Source organism: Mycteria americana, chromosome 1 (genome assembly GCF_035582795.1).
Source record: "Mycteria americana isolate JAX WOST 10 ecotype Jacksonville Zoo and Gardens chromosome 1, USCA_MyAme_1.0, whole genome shotgun sequence".
Lineage (NCBI taxonomy): Eukaryota > Metazoa > Chordata > Aves > Ciconiiformes > Ciconiidae > Mycteria > Mycteria americana.
This window is the reverse complement of record NC_134365.1, coordinates 16,464,161-16,484,766: the sequence shown is the minus strand read 5'-3', so window position 1 is coordinate 16,484,766 and position 20,606 is coordinate 16,464,161. Positions and strand designations below refer to the sequence as shown.

Here is a 20,606-nt window from a genome sequence, read left to right as displayed (position 1 = left end):
ATTTCCCTCAGTACCTCTGTAGGCAGTGGAGGGGAGCAGGATCCTGCAGGACAGCCCAACCCACCTATGCCACTTCCGTGCCCCAACACTTGGCCGCACACATGGTCTGCATCTTTCCACTGGCTGTCATGGGATGCTGCAGCATCACCTTCACCACATCACAGCTGGCCATTGGAAATCCCTGCAAAGGCTGTTTCTGGCAATGATCTGAGCATATAGGAGTTGCTTCTGGAAAGACAATTTATGGTCCCTTAAAGGTGCTTGGGAGGAAGGTTCACAGTGGCACACCTTGCTCAAAGCTGGCACACCCAGCAGCCCCATCTCTCTTAGCACTGGCTCATGCTCCTTCAGGAATGAAGGGTACTGTAGCTGAACTCTGGTCACCACTTCCCACTGTACTCAACAGAAACCTGGCAGATGCACAGCACAGGATTGCAACAGACAGTCCTTCTTACTCATCTCTATTTTCCCATATTAGTCTCTGCAGACCAATCAGAAACAGTTCACCAAACAAAGTTAAGCAATATCACAAAGAACTTTAAGAAATGACTCTTATCATCCCTCCTGAGGACAGGCTCAATGGTCAAGGCCACAGTGAAATCTTCCTTTTGTTGTAAAAGTTAACTGAAGTTAGTTATTAAAGTGCTGCCAGTATTTAGGGAGGTTTTCAAATGAAGAACAGCACAAGATACCTGCACTGCCTCTGAAAATTTCAAGGATATCTTTTTCCATGAAATCTTGGTGTGGTTTCTTCTGAAGAGCTTCCTGGAAGACACGTCAGGTACGATTTTGACTTGTCAGTCTGGATATGGGGTATGTGAAGTAATGCTTATAAATGAAATGCTTCTAGTCATGTTCTGTATTTCTTGTAAAATTTAAAAGGTTCTCTTGTGGAATTTGTTTGTATTTTTCAAATGTGTATATTGCAGAGGAATAGAGTTTGTGAATAAGCAACATCTATACACAGATGGGATAGAAAAGTGGGATGAATCATGTTAATATTTTATTATTCAGTTAAAGTTACCAGATTTTTGTATACTTCTCAGTCAATGTTTACGATAAATTAATAAAGGGAAAAAAGTATCCCTTTGCTAATCCCCTCAACAAAATGACACACATCAAAATACGCATTACCAAAGGTTCACAAACATGGGGGATTAGCAGCGCAGTTGCAGTTTTTTATGTGTGAGAGATGGTAATACTGTTAATTGCTGGCCATGAGAACAGGATCAGAGGCTATATGGAATAAAACTGAACCACAATGTTATCTCTGGGGTTTCAGTTCAGGCGTAGTCTTGGTCAATAGCGAGTGAAAGTTGTTACCACTTGATAGCTGTGCGGTGTAAGCCTGGTCTGCGCTCCTGTTCCCCATGGGTGGGTGGACACATTATAGAAATCATCAGAAGAATTGTGCTAATTGGTCATCTCCCACAAGGAGTCCAAGGACTTAATGATGGGAGCACTCTGGGAAGGCACCGTGGATTACTGCAGTATGGACCTCTCTTGTAGGCGATTTGCGGAGGATGTTAGCATCCACGACACTGGCACCCATGACAATATCCCCATTTTCTTTAAAACATCTAAAGTAAGTAAGGCTGCTGACAGCCAAAAACGTGTCCCTATATAGAGGACACCTTATCTTTCTAAACATATATGGGAGGACAATGAGAGTGAGCAAGAGGAAGGCAATACTGGCTGAAGTCACGGTAGCTGATAGCTGCTGACAGAACCCATGGAAGAGGGAACAAGATGAGAAAAGCTCAACTAGCAGATGACTTGCAGCACTGGCCATGTAGCTGCAGCAAGGTGCCACACTGTATGGTCTCATTTACCAGCCAGGAAACAGGTTGGAGGCACCTTACACGGCACTTCAGGTGCTCAGGCTGACTTGGTTAAACTTAACTTGAGTAATGCCGTGTGGCACCACGGTCTTTAAAGCAGACTTGTGCTTACATGGCTCAGCCTGACAAGACCCTCGGGGCGAGGCTCCAGGTCTCCTTCTGCAGCTCTAAGCCACTGACCCAAAGCTAACGTGGAGGAGAGTCGGTAAACTGGGGTTCCTATCAGGAAGGAAAAAACACATGCGAAATACTTAGACCTTCAATAAGACCACCGCTAACAAACCAAAGGAGATTGGGAGAGTTGTAAAGAGGCACACTGTACGTTCCCTGAGATCGGGGCATTAAATTTGGCCTGAGGAAAGAATAAAGGCTGGGCAAGGGGCAGGAGTGACCACTAAAGTACTCAGAAAAGCTACAGCAGCTGCAGCACTGGGGAAAACCTGAAATGAAAGAGTAACCCATGCACTTCTTTTATTTTTACGGCTTATGAACATTTCAAAGGGTACAAATAGTACACCTTGTGCCCTACAGTGTAATGAACAAAACTATTCAACAGGGCTTTCAGCAATATTCCTCTCTGCGACATGAAGTCTAAAAGACTGACATGCAGACTAGGAAACAGAGCAATTCTAGAATCTTTGATAGATAAAACTTCATCCTGCAAATCTAAGTACACTGAGATTTATCAGAGAAAGAACTAAATTAACCAATTTTTTCATTGAAATTTCATCAGCCTCAGGTTTGGAGCTCTGATCCCAACAGAGCAGTAGTGTACAATTACAGGATTGGAGTATGATTTTAACTGACTTTGGATCAGGGTTGTGAATTAGCTTAGATTTTGAGTGTTAGTCTGTTAGAGTAATTACCCACCAGTTTTTGGAAAAAATTACAGATCTAATTTTTTTAAGTTAAAACAGGTAGTAAAAATGTTTAACCCACTGCCAAAATAGTGAATCCTTTGTGGGAAAATAGTATAACAACAAAACCAGCATATCCAAGAGGTTCATCTGACATTATTTGGACTTCTACACATCCATGAATTTCCCCAGAATGAACTAGGAGGAAACTAAAATGAAATCATTCAAAATAGGTCAATAATGGGCCCTGTAGCAAAGTTTCAGGATGGGATTCACATTTTAATGCCAATATCATCACAGATAAAAAGCTTTCCATCTGTTCATAACTATGCAAACTGCTTTGTGCCACTTGAAAATCTGTCCTGTGATATCTCCAAATATTGAGTACACACAAGTCTGAATTAGAAATGCACGTAGGCTATTTCAGCGCTAGTCAGGTGATAGACCTGGGCGAGGAACTAGTGTTGGCTGGGCATCTCTCATGAGACCACCAGCAAGCACCAAGGCACTAAGGAGCATTTGAAATTGCTAGGGGAGAGAAAACAAAGAGAAACACTCTATTATCAGTGTCACAAAAGACTTTTTCCATCCTACAGTACATCTTTGCATCTGAGTCAAAATAAAATAGAATAGAATAGAATAGAATAGAATAGAATAGAATAGAATAGAATAGTTCAGTTGGAAGGGACCTACAATGATCATCTAGTCCAACTGTGACTACCAAGAGCAAGTGCCACAGCTCCTGTCTAGGACTAGTACTGTATTAATATTTAATGGTGCTACAGCAGAGAGGAATGTTTTTAGACAATACATTTATTTAGGTGAATTTAACATGGGAAGAATGTGAGGCATTGAGAGAAACGTAACAGCACAGTGGGAAGCACAGTGATGGCATCAATTAATTGCTGCAAAATACCCGGTGTTATTGACTGAAATGAATCTTGAAGCGTCTCATGTGTAATACAGGCTTTGAGGGTCATTTCTGGAGTGACCGAGGACAGTTTCTATTCAGCACAAACATGTGAATGTGGGTTGGGACACGGCAGAAAATAGTATTTAGGTCAGACATTGCAACAACTGTTTGTGACCATGAAACAGAGGAGCAGCAGTCCAAACAACCTGTGGAAATAAATCTTACAAATAACTTAACGAGCAGCAACACCATGCTTTTTTACTACTGAGCCTAACCTCCTCGTCACACAGACCCAAGCCGAAAGGTTCACTGCTGTCTCTGAGACCAAGAGAGGACGGCTGAGCCCTGCCTTGGCTCTGCCTTTCCCCTCACGTGCCGGTGGGTTCCAGCAAGCTCCCAGCCCTCCCGGCGGTGCCACAAAGAGAAACCGCTTGGGATCCGCTTGTTTGTTCCTTAAGGAATTAGTCTCCCTTGGGGGAGGCAGTTCTCGGTCGTAGACAGCTGACTTGGAGATAAATTAACTCAAAATCCATCTTGTCCGCTTTTTGGCTGCATCTTTAGAAATAAATACTTCATGCTCCAGCGAAACACTGCCCTGCAGTGGGCAGGAGGAGGGGGCAGGAGATCACTTTGGCAAAGTGAAGCGGGTGTCTCAACCCGCTTTGATCTCTTTTGATCTTCAAAGGTGGTAACGCTCAGTTTGGAGTTCACTCATCTATGCTACGGCTACCCGCCCCACAGTACATAAGGAGCTAACCCCACTCTTCATTTCAGGTTTTTAAGTGACTAAGGCCAGAGAGGAGCACACACGAGTTGCCACCCTCGCCTGACATTTCAGGAGAAATGGTTGAACCTGTGGGCAACCACTATGTTGTAGCCAGACCTGTGTACTCAGAGAATTTGTTCAACGAAGAGCATGAGAAATTGCACAGATACCATAAAACCTTTTGGGATCACCTGAAACTATATTTTAGGTAAGGAGACTTTTTTTTCTTTTTTTAAATAGGGATCTAAGAAATGGCCCAAACTGCTGCTCTCAAGACAGCATGAACTCCATCCTGACAACTTCCATCTCAGATTCCAACAAAGCAAATGAAAACTCATTAACCAAATGCAATGTCAGATTTTTCTAAAGAATTTTAGCTGCTATTACCCTTAAGCCTTCCTACAGTTGTATCCCAGGCAGCTTCTCTTTTCCTAGGCATGTGGCAGCACAGGCTCCGGGGAGACCTTATTGCGGCTTTTCAGTACTTAAAAGGGGCTTATGAGAAGGATGGGGACAGACTTTTTAGTAGGGCCTGTTGCGATAGGACAAGGGGTAATGGTTTTAAACTAAAAGCGGGTAGATTCAGACTAGATATAAGGAAGACATTTGTTACAATGAGGGTGGTGAAACACTGGCACAGGTTGCCCAGAGAGGTGGTAGATGCCCCATCCCTGGAAACATTCAAGGTCAGGTTGGACAGGGCTCTGAGCAACCTGATCTAGTTGAAGATGTCCCTGCTCGTTGCAGGGGGGTTGGACTAGATGACCTTTAAAGGTCCCTTCCAACCCAAACCATTCTATGATTCTATGAAAATTTCGGTTGGAAGGGACTCCTGGAGGCCACTGCGTCCTCCTTGAAGCATAGCTGGCAGAGCAGGTTGATCAGGGCCGTGTCTGGGTGAGATTTTGACCTCTGGTAGCCTGAACCTGAGTCCTTCCCCCTTTGTTTCCCCTCCGAAGACAGGCTGCGACTCAGCTGAGCTGTTCACTGACAGAGCTCTGTCCCCTTGTGTCTTTACAGCTGCTCCCCACAAAGGGTCAAAAAAATTGCCTTTGGTTTGTTTCCCATCGTCTCGTGGCTGCCAGCGTACCGCTTCAGGGAGTGGGTCCTGAGTGACATCGTCTCTGGCATCAACACGGGGCTCGTGGCTGTCCTGCAAGGTACCTCTGGGAAATGTGGGCTCTGACACAGCCTGCAAGGAGGTGCAAAGGGACTGCTGGCTTCAGTCTGTAACACGCACATCACCTTCCCTGCGTCTCTCTCTTTGCAGGTCTCGCCTTTGCTTTGCTGGTGAACGTCCCCCCCGGTTATGGACTTTATGCAGCATTTTTCCCTGTTCTGGTCTATTTTATCTTTGGCACATCTAGACATATCTCAGTGGGTAAGTTCAGGCACACCGACTGCCCTCATCGCTGGTGAAGAAGTACGCGCTGCCCTCGCAGGTCTAACGAACGCCTTGTGCCGCTCAGGTCCCTTCCCCGTCCTGAGCCTGATGGTAGGAGGAGCCGTCGTCAGGCTGGTCCCCGATGACAGTGCTGGAAATGGCACTTCCACGAATATCTCAGCAATAAATGAAGAAAGGGTGATGGTAGCTGCGTCTGTAACCTTCCTTTCTGGGGTTTTTCAGGTTGGTAAACATATGTGTGTGCCTGCACACAGCTACATGCACGTATATGAATAGATGGATGGTGGACTGGCCTTCCCCTTTGGCTTCTGCTGGTGTAGTCACCAAAGTAATTCCCTTCCCTTTGCCACGTAGCTGACCTTGGCTCACTGATTAGGAGACATCTGCCCCCTCCAGTCACCAGGCACTGATTCATGCTGTGAAATCCCTGGTTTCACCCAGGAACCTGAGCCTACAGCCCACACAGCTGCACCCCACCTACAGCAAAAAAAACAATCTGCTGGATAGGAAAAAAGTAATTGTGAGAGTAATGTGAATGATGCAGACACACCAAGGGGAATAAAAGCTCTGTCTCATAACAGTAAAGTATTTGGATTTTTCTTTTCAGAAAAAACAATTTGTCCTTCCTTCCTAATACAGAATTCCTACAGTTCCTTCCTTCTGAATATATTAACGTGTTTTTACTTCATGAAACACAGGTACCATGTAAAAAGATGGGTACCGAAAACCCTAAGATTAAGGATGTTTATTTTAGCTATAAAATAAGAATAGGTTTTAACTGCTCTAGCAATTACTCTTATTAGTCTTATGCCCCTTGTTGCTAACTCTCAACTTTTATTGCAAGTCTGGTGACAGTATTTTCCATAAGCACTGGATGTATGGAATTGGGTGAAAATCTTTGTTTCCAATAAATATGGTTCTCTGTTGCAGAGCTTGCCTAAAAGCACAAATGAATCCCACTGACATACGGTCATTTTGCATTTCAGTTGCTTCTGGGAATTCTCCAATTTGGATTCATTGTTATTTATCTATCACAATCATTAATCAGCGGTTTCACGACTGCTGCGGCTATCCATGTTGTGGTATCTCAGCTGAAATTCATGCTTCAACTACCTGTCCCTGGATTTAATAAACCATTTGGCATCATCTATGTAAGTGCTAAGTATTTGTTATTTGCTAATGAATTTGCTATTGAAACCTGTGATGTATATCTGATCATATATCACAAGGCAGTAATAACAGACCTCAGCATAGAAACAGCCAAGCAGGAGGAAACACAAGAGAAAAATATAAGAGATGTGTTATTAGTATATGACCAATCTTTAAATTTATTACCAAACACCGAGTTACACCCTGTTGGGCTAATTAGATAATATTTTCTATTGTGTGTTAGCATATTTTAATAAAGTGTTCAACTTTGCCTCAAGCATTTAATTATTCATTTTTACTGGACTGATATTATATACATTTACCGTGGCTATGACTCCGTGAGAGCTGTTAGATGAGAAAGGAGGAAGGAGAAGGACAGGAAGAAGGAGTGGAGAGAGGCACCTGCTCAGTAATGCCCATTGCTCGCGGTTCCTATCGCACACGTGTGTGTTGCTCTGACCCTCCCTCAGGGGGAGGCCAGGAGCAGAGGGTCAAGAGCCAGCAGAAAGGGTCTTTCATAGATGCCTTCGTCATTTGGACAAGGCACATGCACGTTCATCGGGGCTTGCAACCCACATCATGCCACAGGGAATAAATCCCAAGTGCCGTAATCCTTAGAGCAATTCAGATACAGACCCTTCCGGAAGGGATAGCGCTACTGTGCCAGGGCACTACTATTTCTAAAGCACCACATGTTTCTTCCTGATTTTGCAGACTCTGGAGAGCGTTTTCAGCCAGATCACAAAAACAAACATCGCTGACCTTGTCACATCCCTTCTCGTCTTGCTTATTGTGTTCGTGGTGAAAGAAATGAACGATCGATACAAAGCAAAGTTACCAACTCCCATCCCGATCGAACTCCTTGTGGTAACGGTCACTTCTCTTTGATTTTGCAATTGCTCCATTGCTACAGTGACATGGGAAGCAGCCTTTTAACTATTTCTGCATTAAATGATGTGTTATCATTTTACCTATAAGGAAAAATTGACAGCGTTCAGGAGCTATTGTGAGATGTTTTACCTCTAATTAGCTGTTCTTGACTGAATATGTCCGCAGTGAGTAAGATGTTATAAACTATGAATTTTTTCCTTGGATGAAATTGGCTCTGAGACCAGCCGGCTGCAGTCTCACAGCTGGGGCCCCTCTGCACCACACCTGCAAGCAGCTGCTGAAGTCCTGGCCATCATGGCCGAGCACAAAACAGTTTTGCCTTCCAGCAGCAGAGGGTTTTGCCTCCCCCACCCCGAGCAGCAGTGGGGTGGGGGAAGCCTCACGCGGGCAGCAAGCTCCTAAAGTCCTGGAGGATGGTGCTATAGATGCAGGTGGTGCTTGTTTTTCCCAAGAGTTATTACAGCACCTTGTTAGAAAACATCTGGGTTTGGGTGGGATGTTCTCTGTTGTTAGTGAGATATTCTGATCTATTCTCCATGTGATTTATGAACGTAAACCCTTATCTGCAAGGTGGTTCAGGAATGACATCTGAACAGCAAAGGGATGTACAGACTTGGGGCATAATTCTGCTGATAGTGATGAGGCTGGAGGGCATGTGGGAGAGGGAAGGAAATGTTTTTTGACAATTTCTTCATACTCTTGCTTGAATGTGCCTAATGGAGGTGGGGTTTATTATCTTTCAGACGGTCTTAGCAGCACTGATTTCCTATTTCGTTAACTTTGAAGAAAAATTTAATGTAGCTGTTGTCGGAACACTAGAGGAAGGGTAAGTGATTTCCTTAAAATTCACCAGTGCAGCAAAATGTTCTCTCCAGTTTGTCAGTGCTAAATCAGTTCAGCTCTGCTTTTTGACTAAAATCATCTGCTTCATCTTCTTTTGGTAGGTAAATAAACATTTCGCTCTCAACAATATGAGGACACTCTTTCAATAGATAAAAGTTACTCACTAGAGCACATCTACACAATGAAGAATACACTGCGACATGAAATAATTGCATGCTTCATTTTCTAAGACAGCTGTTGAGCAGGAGGTTAATATTTGTCCCTTTTACTGAGCTACTCATTCCTGAACCCCTTCATTTCCCTTGAAGTACATGCATGGTTCAGCAGCCACCACCAACCCTGGGAAGCCACCGCGACACCATACAGTCCTCCCACCTGGTCCCCTGTGACCGGCCGCCAGCATCTCCCCAGGCACTGTTATCCTCAGGAGGCCTCAACGTCTGTTACTCCAGGAGTATATCCATACAGAGAATATATATTCATATATAGAGTATATCCAGCTACGCCAGAATTTTGGCCTAAAGAATTAATAGGCACACATTAAGTTAAAAAGAAGGAGGAAGACATTTACTAACTAGGGCAGCAGAGTGCAGCCAATTACTCACCAGGGCACTCTCGATTGCCTCTTGTAGCCCCGGAGGTGTTAGTGGATGAAGTTTGCAGAGGAGCAGCTATTTCTGCTCAAGAGTCTTCTCTTCAGATTTCAGGTCACTGGAGGGGGGGGGGGGGCAGGGGGAACCCAGAGAGGAATTCTCCCTAGGATCTGCAAAAGCCCCTGATCAAAGGAGCAGGAAATGGTAAAGCTAAAGCATCTAGCAGATAGCCTGAGAGACTAGTCAATATTACCTGAGTTAGTAAATATTTGTTTAGCTGTCTGAAGTGGTTCAGTGGTTCATTGAATCATGCAGGGATTTTTTTTTTTGGTCACAATTAGGTGAAATCCTTCCGCGTGCAAATTGCCTGTGCAAGGGCCCCAGTGCTGTGTCAGATCTTACATCCATGCATAACTAGAAGGCAGAACTGTGCATGCACCTCAGACAAAATAAGTTGTGGCTGGTCCTGGCCAAGTAAATGAACCTGCTGAGACACAAACTGAGCCCAGTGCAGATAAACAAAGTCCCTGTCCTGATCAAGGATTCCCCAAAGTTTTGCAGGGTTCAGATCCACAATTATGTGTTGCATCTCACCAAAGTGCTCAGCTAGGACAGTATGAGCTGGATCACTGCCTTGCTGGCTTGCTTGACAACTTGTCTCCTTGGGCATATCCTTAACAAGTAGAGTTTTTTGTCTTTCAGATTTCAAGCGCCTGTTGCACCTGATGTAGGTGTCCTCCAAAAGTGTATTGGTGACAGCATTTCCATCGCAATCGTTGGGTTTGCAGTAGCCTTCTCTGTGGCTAAAGTGTATTCCATCAAGCATGACTACCCAGTAGATGGCAACCAGGTAGGCAGATAACACAGAAGTCAATACAGTGCGTTTGTCAATGGGAAATAAGTCATTTTAGGAATACTTTGCCTTGTGAATAACTGTCATGAACTACCTTTTAAGAACAATCACTTTTGTTTTTATTTCAGGAGCTAATTGCTTTTGGGCTGGGTAATATAGTTGGTGGATCATTCAAAGGATTTGCCTCCAGCACTGCTCTGTCAAGATCAGGTGTGCAGGAGAGCACAGGAGGCAAAACACAGGTATAGGAACTAGATCATGGTGGCGTTTAATGCAAGAAAGCTCTCTTTTTTCCTGGATGACCATAATGCCTCCGGGCACTTATTCATGATGGAATTGTTCTCTCATGCAGATTGCTGGCCTTATCTCAGCTGTCATCGTCTTGATCGTGATCTTGGCCATTGGGTTTCTTCTGGCACCATTACAGAAGGTATTCACTGGTTTCACCTAGCGCTTCCTCCTGCTTGCCAAAGACAGGGCTGCTCTAGGAGTCACTGGGAGTGTCCATAGGCTTCAGTGGGAGCCAAACAGGATTTTGCAAAGCTCGCTTCTTCTTCCCGGGTCATGACAGAGAGGACCACTACATCTGGTCCCTCAAAGGGAATGCAAGTGCCCAAACACCAAACATCACACCAAGCACCAGCTTTCAGGTGCCAAAAATAAGTGGGATTTGCAGCCTCAAGTCAGACACCTGTGCTGCACCACGGCTAGGGAGGTTCCAATGTGATGGATGGGGCATCCCGACTCGCAGCAGTGACACACTGTGAGGAGCTGCCTGGCCTTTCAGCTGCACTTTGGCCCTATTTGTATGACCTTCTAAGTCTTAATGTTCAACATTTGCTTTGCTTGCTTTAAAATTCAACATGTATTTTGGTCTTTTTAACAGTCAGTCCTTGCATCTTTGGCTCTTGGCAACTTGAAAGGAATGCTCATGCAGTTCAAGGAAGTAGGCATCCTATGGAGAAAGGACAAGTATGACTGTGTAAGTTGAGTCTCACAAGCATTCAGGAATGAAGGAGTCTCAGAAAGTCATCTATTATGCAAATTCACTTACAGGTTATCTTTATTTTTATACCTGCCTTACTTCACTAAATGGGAAGTACAATAGTGGCATGCCTTTTTTACTCTTATACCCCTTGCTCATGTTTTCCATTTTGTCCCACCTATTTTGAGTCAATTCGCTCTCCTGACTTCTCTTGGCGATGTTAATTTTCATCCATTTCATCAAAATCTATTAAAATACAGTTCATTATAAAAATCAAATATAGAAAGAAGTTACAGAAAATGTCTAAATACCCACTGCATTAGCTACACATTCAGGGTCACTTTCTCACGCTCACACAGGACATCAGGTGGGGGTTACACAGCAAAAAAACAAGTGACGTCCATGGCTTGAAGGGTTTACTCCAAGTGGCAAAGCTTGTGGCTGGAGGGCAGGACCGTTTACCTCTAACACTCAGAAAATTTAGGCTCTTGGCTTCCTCATTGGCCAATTCCTTGTCTTCCCAAATGGTTCCAGGCCTCAGTTTTCCCAGCCACCAAACAGTTATTTACCACGTTAAAATGCTTTGAGATCTGTGATTAAAAATACTCAGTATTATCCAGTCGTTTGTGCTTATCAGTCACGTACATTCACAGCACCTACATTTGCCTGTTTTGATACCCAAAGCACATTTACAACTCTCAGCTTTACCTGGATCCTGATTTACTTGTTACCGTGACTTTCTGCTGGATTTTTATTGAGCGTTTAGTGAACCACCTACAGAATATCCACACTTCTACTATTCTAAGCCTTTATTGTATAGAAATTGTTATCCCTAGAAACACTCCCTGGTGCTAGTTGGTGAGTCTGGCCCTGTTTCACAAGAAAAAAACCTAGGAAACATGAAACCCCTCACCAGAGGCAGATGGACAGCCTGGACCAGATCTGAGATCTGTTGCTGCTCCCAGCCTGGGCTCACAACCCAGGTCCTTGACACGCTCGTAACGCTGCCATCCACCTGCTCGTTACAGGTTATATGGGTGGTGACTTTCTTAGCTGCCGTTTTTCTTGGCCTGGATATTGGGCTAGCAACTGCCGTGGCGTTCCAGCTGCTGACCGTGGTGATCCGCTCCCAGATGTGAGTACTTGTTGGACGCGATGACATCTCAGGGCCTCCTGTTATAAATGAAGTCCCCCTGTACAGAGAAGGCCAACAGCCCCATGGCTCAGTCAGTCCAGCAACTGTGTATGGAAAAATCATTTACAGGCGTAAACCATTGGATGTAGGGTCCCGCTTCAGTCTACCACCGCAGCTGAGGTTGCTTTCTCTGATCCTTCCCTTCTGCCAGGTTTCGGTATGGGGTACAAATAATTGTGTGTGTGTGTGTTTGTTCACAGTCCAAGCTGCACCGTTTTGGCTAATGTTGGGAGAAGCAACATCTACAGAAACAGGAAGGATTACACTGACGTAAGAAATGTTTCTTTTATTACCTGCTGCATTTGTGTTTCTATAGCAGACGTCGTTACTGACACCTTTGCTTCATTGTACAGATCTATGAGCCAGAGGGCGTGAAGATTTTCAGATGCTCATCTCCTATCTTCTTCGCTAATATTGAATTCTTCAGAGAGAAACTCATCACTGCTGTAAGTGTCTGGGGCTGTCATTCTGAACATATGAATTGCATGACAGGTTAAGGGTGAATACAATTTCCCAATAATTACTATCTATGCAGTCAGTCCACAGTTCAAAGATGAATTTTTCATGATTATTAAAATATTGTTTCTGCTACTGTAATCCCATATATACACACATACCTCTGAGAAAGAGAATAGCCTGACTCGTGCTGAACTTATACCATAGCAATGTACATACATATATTTTAAGTCCTTTAGAAAAAAGTACTGCAAACATAGATAATATAAATAAAGATTATTTTATTTTATTAGCATTTATATAATTTACACCCAATAAATGCCAGTTTACTCATCTTGCCCCAAAGAACGTAACCTCAACAGTCAGAAGAAAAGCTGAATGAAAGCACACTATCAAAGAGGTCTTAATTTCTTCCATGACAAACTGGGCAAAGGCAGCCAGTCTTTCCGTAACCAGCACAGAGAGCCAGGACCCCTGAGTCCTCACCGTGCCAGAGGCCTGCCACCCCCAGATGAACCGAACTTGCACCCATAACCTCCCCTTCCTGCTGCTCTTAAGGGGGAGTCAATAAGCAGTGGCTACCCTGAGCAGTGGTAATGAGCAGTTCACTGTTCACATGAGGCTGGCAGAGGAACCAGGGAATCTGGCACATTTGGGTCTCCACATGCTTGGCTTTCACCTCAGAAGAGCCTGAAGGGTTTTTTCTGTGAGTGCAGATGCTCACACCACTCTCTTTCTTTACAAATACGGGCACTTCTAACACCTTTCTCCTCCACCCACTAGACAGACAAGTCAGAATACTTGCAAGAATTTAGCATTTTTGAAACCCTTATTAGCCTAATTTACCTGCCGTCTTATTTTGTTAAATAAGCTAACAGGTCCAAGAGACATACGTAGCCAGCATACGGAAAAAAAACTTTGTTTTTCTTCTTCAAGAAAACAAAATGATGTGTATAGGGCCCACGCTGCAGTCAGGTGGCACAGAGCAGATACAACCTGTGAGCTCTCTGATCTCGGTAGCCTGGGTGGCCGTCTCATAACGAAGATGAGTAGGACAAGCTCTGGGCTAGCCAGCACTGTCCCAGCCTGCTGGAGTTACTGGCCTACGCTACAGCATCATCACTGCTATAATGCTGTCCATGCTGGTGTCCTAAAGCTACCACAGATGGGCCTGCCTGGGTTGTAGTCATACCTGTAGACATCTTCCCCACCAGGAAAAAGAGACCATGCTTGAACTGGTGAAAAGTAGTAGGCAACATCAAGTCCAAACCATGCTCATCATAACTGTAAAAAAAAGCCGCGTGAGATGCTGTGTCCTTCCCCTGATGTCACTGGGTTTGGGTTTTTTTAATTATTCAAAGTGTTTTTTCTGCAGGTCGGCTTCAACCCACTGAGAGTCCTGAGGAAACGCAATAAAGCTCTAAGGAAGATCAGAAAGATGCTGAAGAAAGGAGACCTGCAAGTGACACCCGTATGTAAGGCAACTCCACCTAGGAGGGTTAAGCAACCAGCTCCCTGGCTTGAAGTGGCAGAGAACTCCCTCACAGCCTCCTGCCTCACTGCCTCACAGCCTCCAGTACTAATTACATATGCTATTCCCCAAGTTGCCACTTCATGACATAAACACATTTCAAACTTAAGATTTTAAATGGCTCTCCCAGTAAGACACCTACAGCTTTACCATGGGCAGAGCTTGTGTGTCCCCACTGGAGCTTTGTTTGGCATCAAATGGCAAGATCAGATCCCACAGAGGTGATGTTCATGCTGCATTAATGGTAGCATAAAGTTGGTTTTCTCTCAGCCCAAATCCTGCATGATTTTTGTTGACTTCAGGGAACAATAAAAGGCCATCATTAACTGATTATGATGATGATGATTAAATGATTGATGAGAGGAAAGCCAAGATTTCCAGTCTCCTCCAGATGAGGGAGAGGCAGAACTTTTTTCTAGTGTAAAATGCAGTTGGGTCCCGCTCCATCTCATGGGTACATCAGTTTTGCATTGCCACCACTATCGCCCGTACATAAGATGCACTACTACCCTGGCTGGGTCTTAAAAAGAAGTATTAATTACAATACTTTTCTCTGTCAACACAGAAAGGATTGATTTGCATGGCTAACCATACACACGAGTCAGATGAAGAATTAGACAACAACAGGATAGAGGAGCTGGATCAGCCCACGAACACGACAGACTTGCCCATTCAGATCAACTGGGGTGCTGAACTCCCCCCCGGCATCACTGTGCCCCAGGTCGACATCCACAGCATCGTTCTGGATTTCTCAGCAGTGTCCTTCCTTGACTTTTCTGCCATGAGAGTCCTCCAAAAGGTAATTCTAATTCATAAAGCAAACAGTGATCATATGAAAGAAAAACATACAAATATAGTTACACTTGAGGGATATGCTTGAGGGAAGGCACCCAAAGAGACCCTGACAGACTGGAGGAGTGGGCCCGTGTGAACCTCATGAAGTTCAACAAGGCCAAGTGCAAGGTCCTCCACCTGGGTCGGGGCAACCCCCCGGTATCAGTACAGGCTGGGGAATGAACGAATTGAGAGCAGCCCTGAAGAGAAGGACTTGGGAGTACCGGTGGATGAAAAATTGGACATGAGCTGGCAATGTGTGCTTGCAGCCCAGAAGGCCAATCATACCCTGGGCTGCATCAAAAGAAGGGTGGCCAACAGGTCAAGGGAGGTGATTCTGCCCCTCTACTCTGCTCTGGTGAGACCCCACCTGGAGTATTGCGTCCAGCTCTAGGGCCCCAGCACAAGACAGACATGGACCTGTTAGACAGGGTCCAGCGGAGGGTCACAAAAATGGTCAGAGGGCTGGAACACATTCCCTATGACAAAAGACTTGAGAGAGTTGACGTTGTTCAGCCTGGAGAAGAGAAGGCTCTGGGCAGACCTTATTATGGCCCTTCCATACTTAAAGGGGGCTTATAAGGAAGCTGGAGAGAGACTTTTTACCGAGGCCTGTAGTGACAGGACAAGGGGCAAAGGGTTTAAACTGAAAGAGGATAGATTTAGGTTAGATATAAGGAAGAAATTCTTTACGATGAGGGTGGTGAGACACTGGAACATATTGCCCAGAGAAGTTGTGGATGCTCTATCACTGGAAGTATTCAAGGTCAGGCTGGATGGGACTTTGAGCAATCCGATCTAGTGGAAGATGTTCCTGCCCACAGCAGGGTGGTTGGACTAGATGATCTTCAAAGGTCCCTTCCAATCCAAATCATTCTGTGATTCTATTCTGTGTTTCTAGCCTGCTTCTTAAAGGTATTCCTGTATGGACTGGAAAGTCAGTGGCAACCTTTGAGTTTATGTGAATTCTAATGTACATTTTCCATAGAAAATGTTTAGGAAATTGATTAAATAATCAACCTACATTTTTTTTGGAATTAGAGTGTTGGCTGTGGCACCTTTCTTCACCTGGTAAGATTTTGGGAAGCTTTACAGAAATGAAATATGGCTTTAAACACCAGGCTGGGAGTTGGAGCACTGGCGTTTCATTTCCGCTCCTTCTCTCGCTTCCCAGGATGACCAGGATGAACAAAGCAGTAAGAACAACATTTTCAAACAGTAGTAGCTGAAGTTAACTATCTAGAGCCACATAGGGTGTGTAAATCTATTTCCATAGGAATTAAACACCCGCCATGTCAGTGGGAACTGTAGTTCTGCTCAAATTCCCAGTTGTAAAAATCTCCCCAGAACCTTTTGGAGTCTTAGTTTCATCATGTGTCAAGTAGGTACAATAAAGCCATACAATTTATGAAAGAATATCTTTTTCACTGTGGGCTAAATGTACTTAAACTGCCCATTTTCTAAGTCCAGTGCCATGTGAAAAGACCATCCTGCCTCTAGGTGCAGCGGAGTTTGAGTTTAGAGCTGCTTACCATCATTGATCTTAAATATCTCAAAGTGCTTTTTTTATTTGCTGTGGCTAATCACCATAATGGCTGTTATCAGCAAAAATAGCAGTATCTAAATGGTGCCCCTTTCTGGTTTAACAGACCTTGAAAGAATTTGTCCGGATCGACATCGACATTTACATTGCAGGGGCACAAGGTGAGTACTAGCCTTTCCATCAGCATCACCACAGATGCCTCGTCCCACTGCCTTCCCTGTCCACCACTGAGCACGGCTGCAGGGGATCACGCCAGTTTTACTTTCCAGTCTTGGATAGCAAACAGATACAGCTGAGAGGAGGCGTTATCCCTCCCATGCTGTCCCCAGCGGGCTGGGACCACGCACGACGGCTCGTTTTACCTATGGCCACTGCTGTGCTGTACAGCTCTGGGCTGCAAGACCCGCTATCAGGCAGCCTGGGTTAGGCATTAAGTAAGAAACGGGGCTCAAATTCCCTTCTGCCTGGCATTGAGCAGGGCAGTACTGATGGGCATTTAAATCCCATCCTCTCCACATCAGTAAAGAGGAACCCATCTGCTCTAGTAAATAAAACAGTGCAGTATATCATAAATTCCTGTGTTCACACAGTGGATACACTATTTCTTCATTTTCAAGGCCCTCAGGTCACTTTGTGCTTTGTTTTTCTTCCCACGCAGAGGGCTTCCTAGACAAACTGGAGAGATGTGCATTTTTTGACGAGGAGATCAAGCCATCCATGTTTTTCCTCACCATTCACGATGCAGTTTTACACATTTTGCTGAAGAAGGACATAGCCAGCTCCCCCAAATTAAAGCTCGCTGAGGTAACACTACAGTTTTAATCTTTTGCTACTTTAATGCCTTTATGTTACTCACAGGCACCCAAGTGTGCTCTGCATAGCTAGCCATGTGCTATATACCATGTCTATATTAAAAAAGTTAATTATTAAAACTCAGCTGCTCTCCAATGAATTTGGAGAGTGAGAGTGGCCCCTGGTCCAGGTACTTGGCAAATTGCTAGTGAAAGGAGTGAGTAATTCCCACTGGAGACTGGCCTGGCCGTGGACTTCACTTGAAGCCACCTCCTTGGGAAGAGCGTGGTGTGGGGGCAAAATCCAGGCCCATCCATCAGCAGTTCTCTGTCGTCACCTATTTGGTGGGGACAGCTGCATATGCTGTAGCGGCTCTTGCAAGGCAGACTTGACGCTGCTTGCATGTAGGCTTCCCAGGCCTGTTTACCTTCAAAAGGAGTGCTAAAGTAGTGCAGATAAATTAGTACCACCAAACTTGGTGCTGGCCTTTCTGGGACTGTTCTTAAATCAAGAGCAAGAAAGGATCCTGCATATGTTAAATCTGTTTAAAAGTACCAAACCCAGAATGCTACTCACCTGGAAACTGACTAATCCCACTTAGCTGAACTGGCCCAGCTCTTCTGCACTGACCTGGAGACCTGATGGGGGGCATAAAGGGCTGACAAGTGAGAGCTTCCTTCCTTCCAGGTCAACTTCCCAAGCATGTTCCAGAGATTTAAAAAGCAAGCAAGACCTTCTTCAATGTGAAAAAGGAAAAAAAAAGAAAAAAAGCAGCAATCCATTTCCTAACCCACAACTTCTTGTGTTCATTGCAGGAGAAGGGTAGCAGCAACGACTATATAATCATCCCCAGCAACGGACTGCGCAGCCGGGAGTGCACGGTAAGGCTCCTCTCTCCGGTAGCGGCACTCCAACTGCAGGAAACGCAGCCCCAGATGCCGCTCATGGGAACTGCTAGGTCAGATAACAAAAGCATCTTCATCCCTGAGCTCTTGTGTCAGCCCAGAGCAGAAAGCATCCAGACAGCTTATTAATGGGATTTGACTTAAGGCAAAGCCTTACAGGAGTTAAGACATGCAGGGCTCTGCTCACAAGCCTTGCCGTGTGCACTGAGAGTCTGCAGGGGGAAGGTGGGCGAAGGCCATCTCACCAGGGTGTCACCTGGTCTCCTCGCCTGTCCACCACAGTTCCCCCATGAGGAGCTCACTGGTAGCATGTCCATGTGGCAGAGATGTCAGTATTGGTCACATTTATCTGAATGTCTCAGGCAGGAGGGGAGTCCGGAGGCGGGGATAAGAACAGGACACGCACAGCCTTTCATCACGGACTTAAAGAGAAGGGCAGTATCCAGCACACGGCAACCCCATAAGGAAAAAATGTCAGACCACAGTCTTCCCACACAAATGCTTTAGAGGAGCAAATTCTTACATATCACTTACCAGAGGGCACCTACCCTGGCTATTCCTTACAGACGGTGACATTTATTTCCTTTTATTTCCTACAGATTCCAACAGAAACAAAATTTTAGATTTAATTTTCTAAATATAATATCCTCCAGCAACACAACATCACTTACAGAAGATAAATGCAGATGCTGTGATGAGCATGAAGACAGAAGGATACATTTATATACCTTAAGAAGGATTTACTATATATGGTTATGTTCCAAGTTTTGGAATGGGCATGTTAAGTCTTTACGTGTCTCTGTATATATAGAAATGTATTTATGTACATACATGGAGGCTAAAATCACACAGTTTTTCTTATTTCACACCTTGCTGATAGCCTACCCACAGAGTTGAAGAAACAGGTAATGTTAACCCTATTTGCATATACTATTCTATATTCTATATTATTCTGACAGTTTGTAGACAACCTGTACAGTTACTAGAGATTATATAAATATTTGAAATCTTGTAATTTATAACACAGATTAATAGTTAGAAACAATATTTTATCTTCAGTTTGTATACAACTTGTATAAAGTTTTCTTTATGGTTTGTAAGATACCTAGTAGACTGAGTTATTAAACTTGTTTTCAGCTCACCAGCATGAGCGTAGTGTACACAGTGACCAATGTATCAACTGTAAAACATGAAGATCATTCAGGAAAGACACAGCATTTTCAGATCCTAACATGATTCATTGATTTGGTGTGGGATGGTACAAAGTGCACAAGAGAGGATACATTTAAAGTGAAGTATTAAATAACTATTTTGTTAACTCTGCATTGCTTGCTGCATTTGTCAATACACCGTCGAGGTAGTTTGTAATCAGTGACCCCTGGGACATGTCCCCTGAGAGTGGACAGACGCTGGAAGTCTAAGGCTTGAAGATGAACTACATCACACCTTTCAGAGAAAAAAAAACACAAACCCCAAAAGTGACAGAACTTTTAATTTAGCATAGCAAGTGCTGGAAGTATAAAAATCTTCACCCAAAAGGAAAATGGAACCATCCCCGGAGTCTGAAAGAAACAGCAGTCTGAAATCACAAGAGTTTTTGGTTTTCAAGCCTAGTTTTGACTTTCAACCAAGCTGGGGTGACCAGTACAGTGTATTTGGACTTGTATTTCAGAAGGGCTGAAGGGAAGGAGAAAGTGCTCTGGATAAACAAGAACTGCAACTTTTGTCTCCATAGCATGCAGGACTTCAAAACAATTTGAAGGAAAGCCAGACAGGAATAAGTAGGGAGAAATGTAGCTTGGTTTTATAAAGATACACATACACATGCCATGTTCACCTGGTACCTTCATTTAGAAAACTGAGCTTCCAAAGGGAAATGCCATAGATGTCACCTCTCTGGACCTGAGCAAAGCCTTGCGTGCCATGCCAATGGGCAATTGTTTATGCTGTTGGAGAAGATGGGATACCTAAAGGCACTGAAAGGTGAAGATGGATTATGCTAAAGAGGAGGTGACAACTAGGAGCTTTGAAAAGGAAGTACCAAGGTGGAGGGAGCACTGACCCATTAATTTTTTTTTTCTTTTTTTTTTTTTTTTACAAAAATCTGGAGTTATCTGATGAAATCTGCCAATGAAACCAAGCTGGAAGATAATATTAAAGTGAGGAGGCTTTGAATACAGAAAGAATGAGGTGACTTTGGAGGCTGAGGTAAGAGAAGCTCAGCATTCAGAAAACATACTCATGCATTTGCAGA

At 44.2% G+C, this 20,606-nt stretch overlaps 1 protein-coding gene across 1 annotated transcript; it reads left to right on the top strand.

The window, feature by feature from the left end:
- The first annotated feature begins 4,454 nt into the window (after nt 1-4,454).
- SLC26A3 (solute carrier family 26 member 3) lies at nt 4,455-19,042 on the top strand. The gene is made up of 20 exons (XM_075491527.1): nt 4,455-4,585; nt 5,398-5,537; nt 5,648-5,758; nt 5,847-6,004; nt 6,769-6,933; nt 7,646-7,798; nt 8,566-8,648; nt 9,961-10,108; nt 10,240-10,353; nt 10,464-10,541; nt 10,998-11,093; nt 12,125-12,231; nt 12,492-12,561; nt 12,645-12,737; nt 14,123-14,218; nt 14,844-15,077; nt 16,762-16,816; nt 17,314-17,459; nt 18,263-18,328; nt 18,952-19,042. Exons 1-20 carry the CDS (start codon nt 4,455-4,457, stop codon nt 18,973-18,975), a joined length of 2,268 nt encoding a protein of 755 aa, XP_075347642.1. The 3' UTR covers nt 18,976-19,042.
- The last annotated feature ends 1,564 nt before the right edge of the window (nt 19,043-20,606 follow it).

What these genes read in the sequence shown, in the direction of transcription:
- SLC26A3 (XM_075491527.1), top strand. Translation starts at nt 4,455, where the DNA reads ATGGTTGAACCTGTGGGCAACCACTATGTTGTAGCCAGACCTGTGTAC. An exon ending in GCTCGTGGCTGTCCTGCAAG is followed by an intron (nt 5,538 to 5,647) that starts GTACCTCTGGGA and finishes CTCTCTTTGCAG; the next exon opens with GTCTCGCCTTTGCTTTGCTG. An exon ending in GTCGGAACACTAGAGGAAGG is followed by an intron (nt 8,649 to 9,960) that starts GTAAGTGATTTC and finishes TTTGTCTTTCAG; the next exon opens with ATTTCAAGCGCCTGTTGCAC.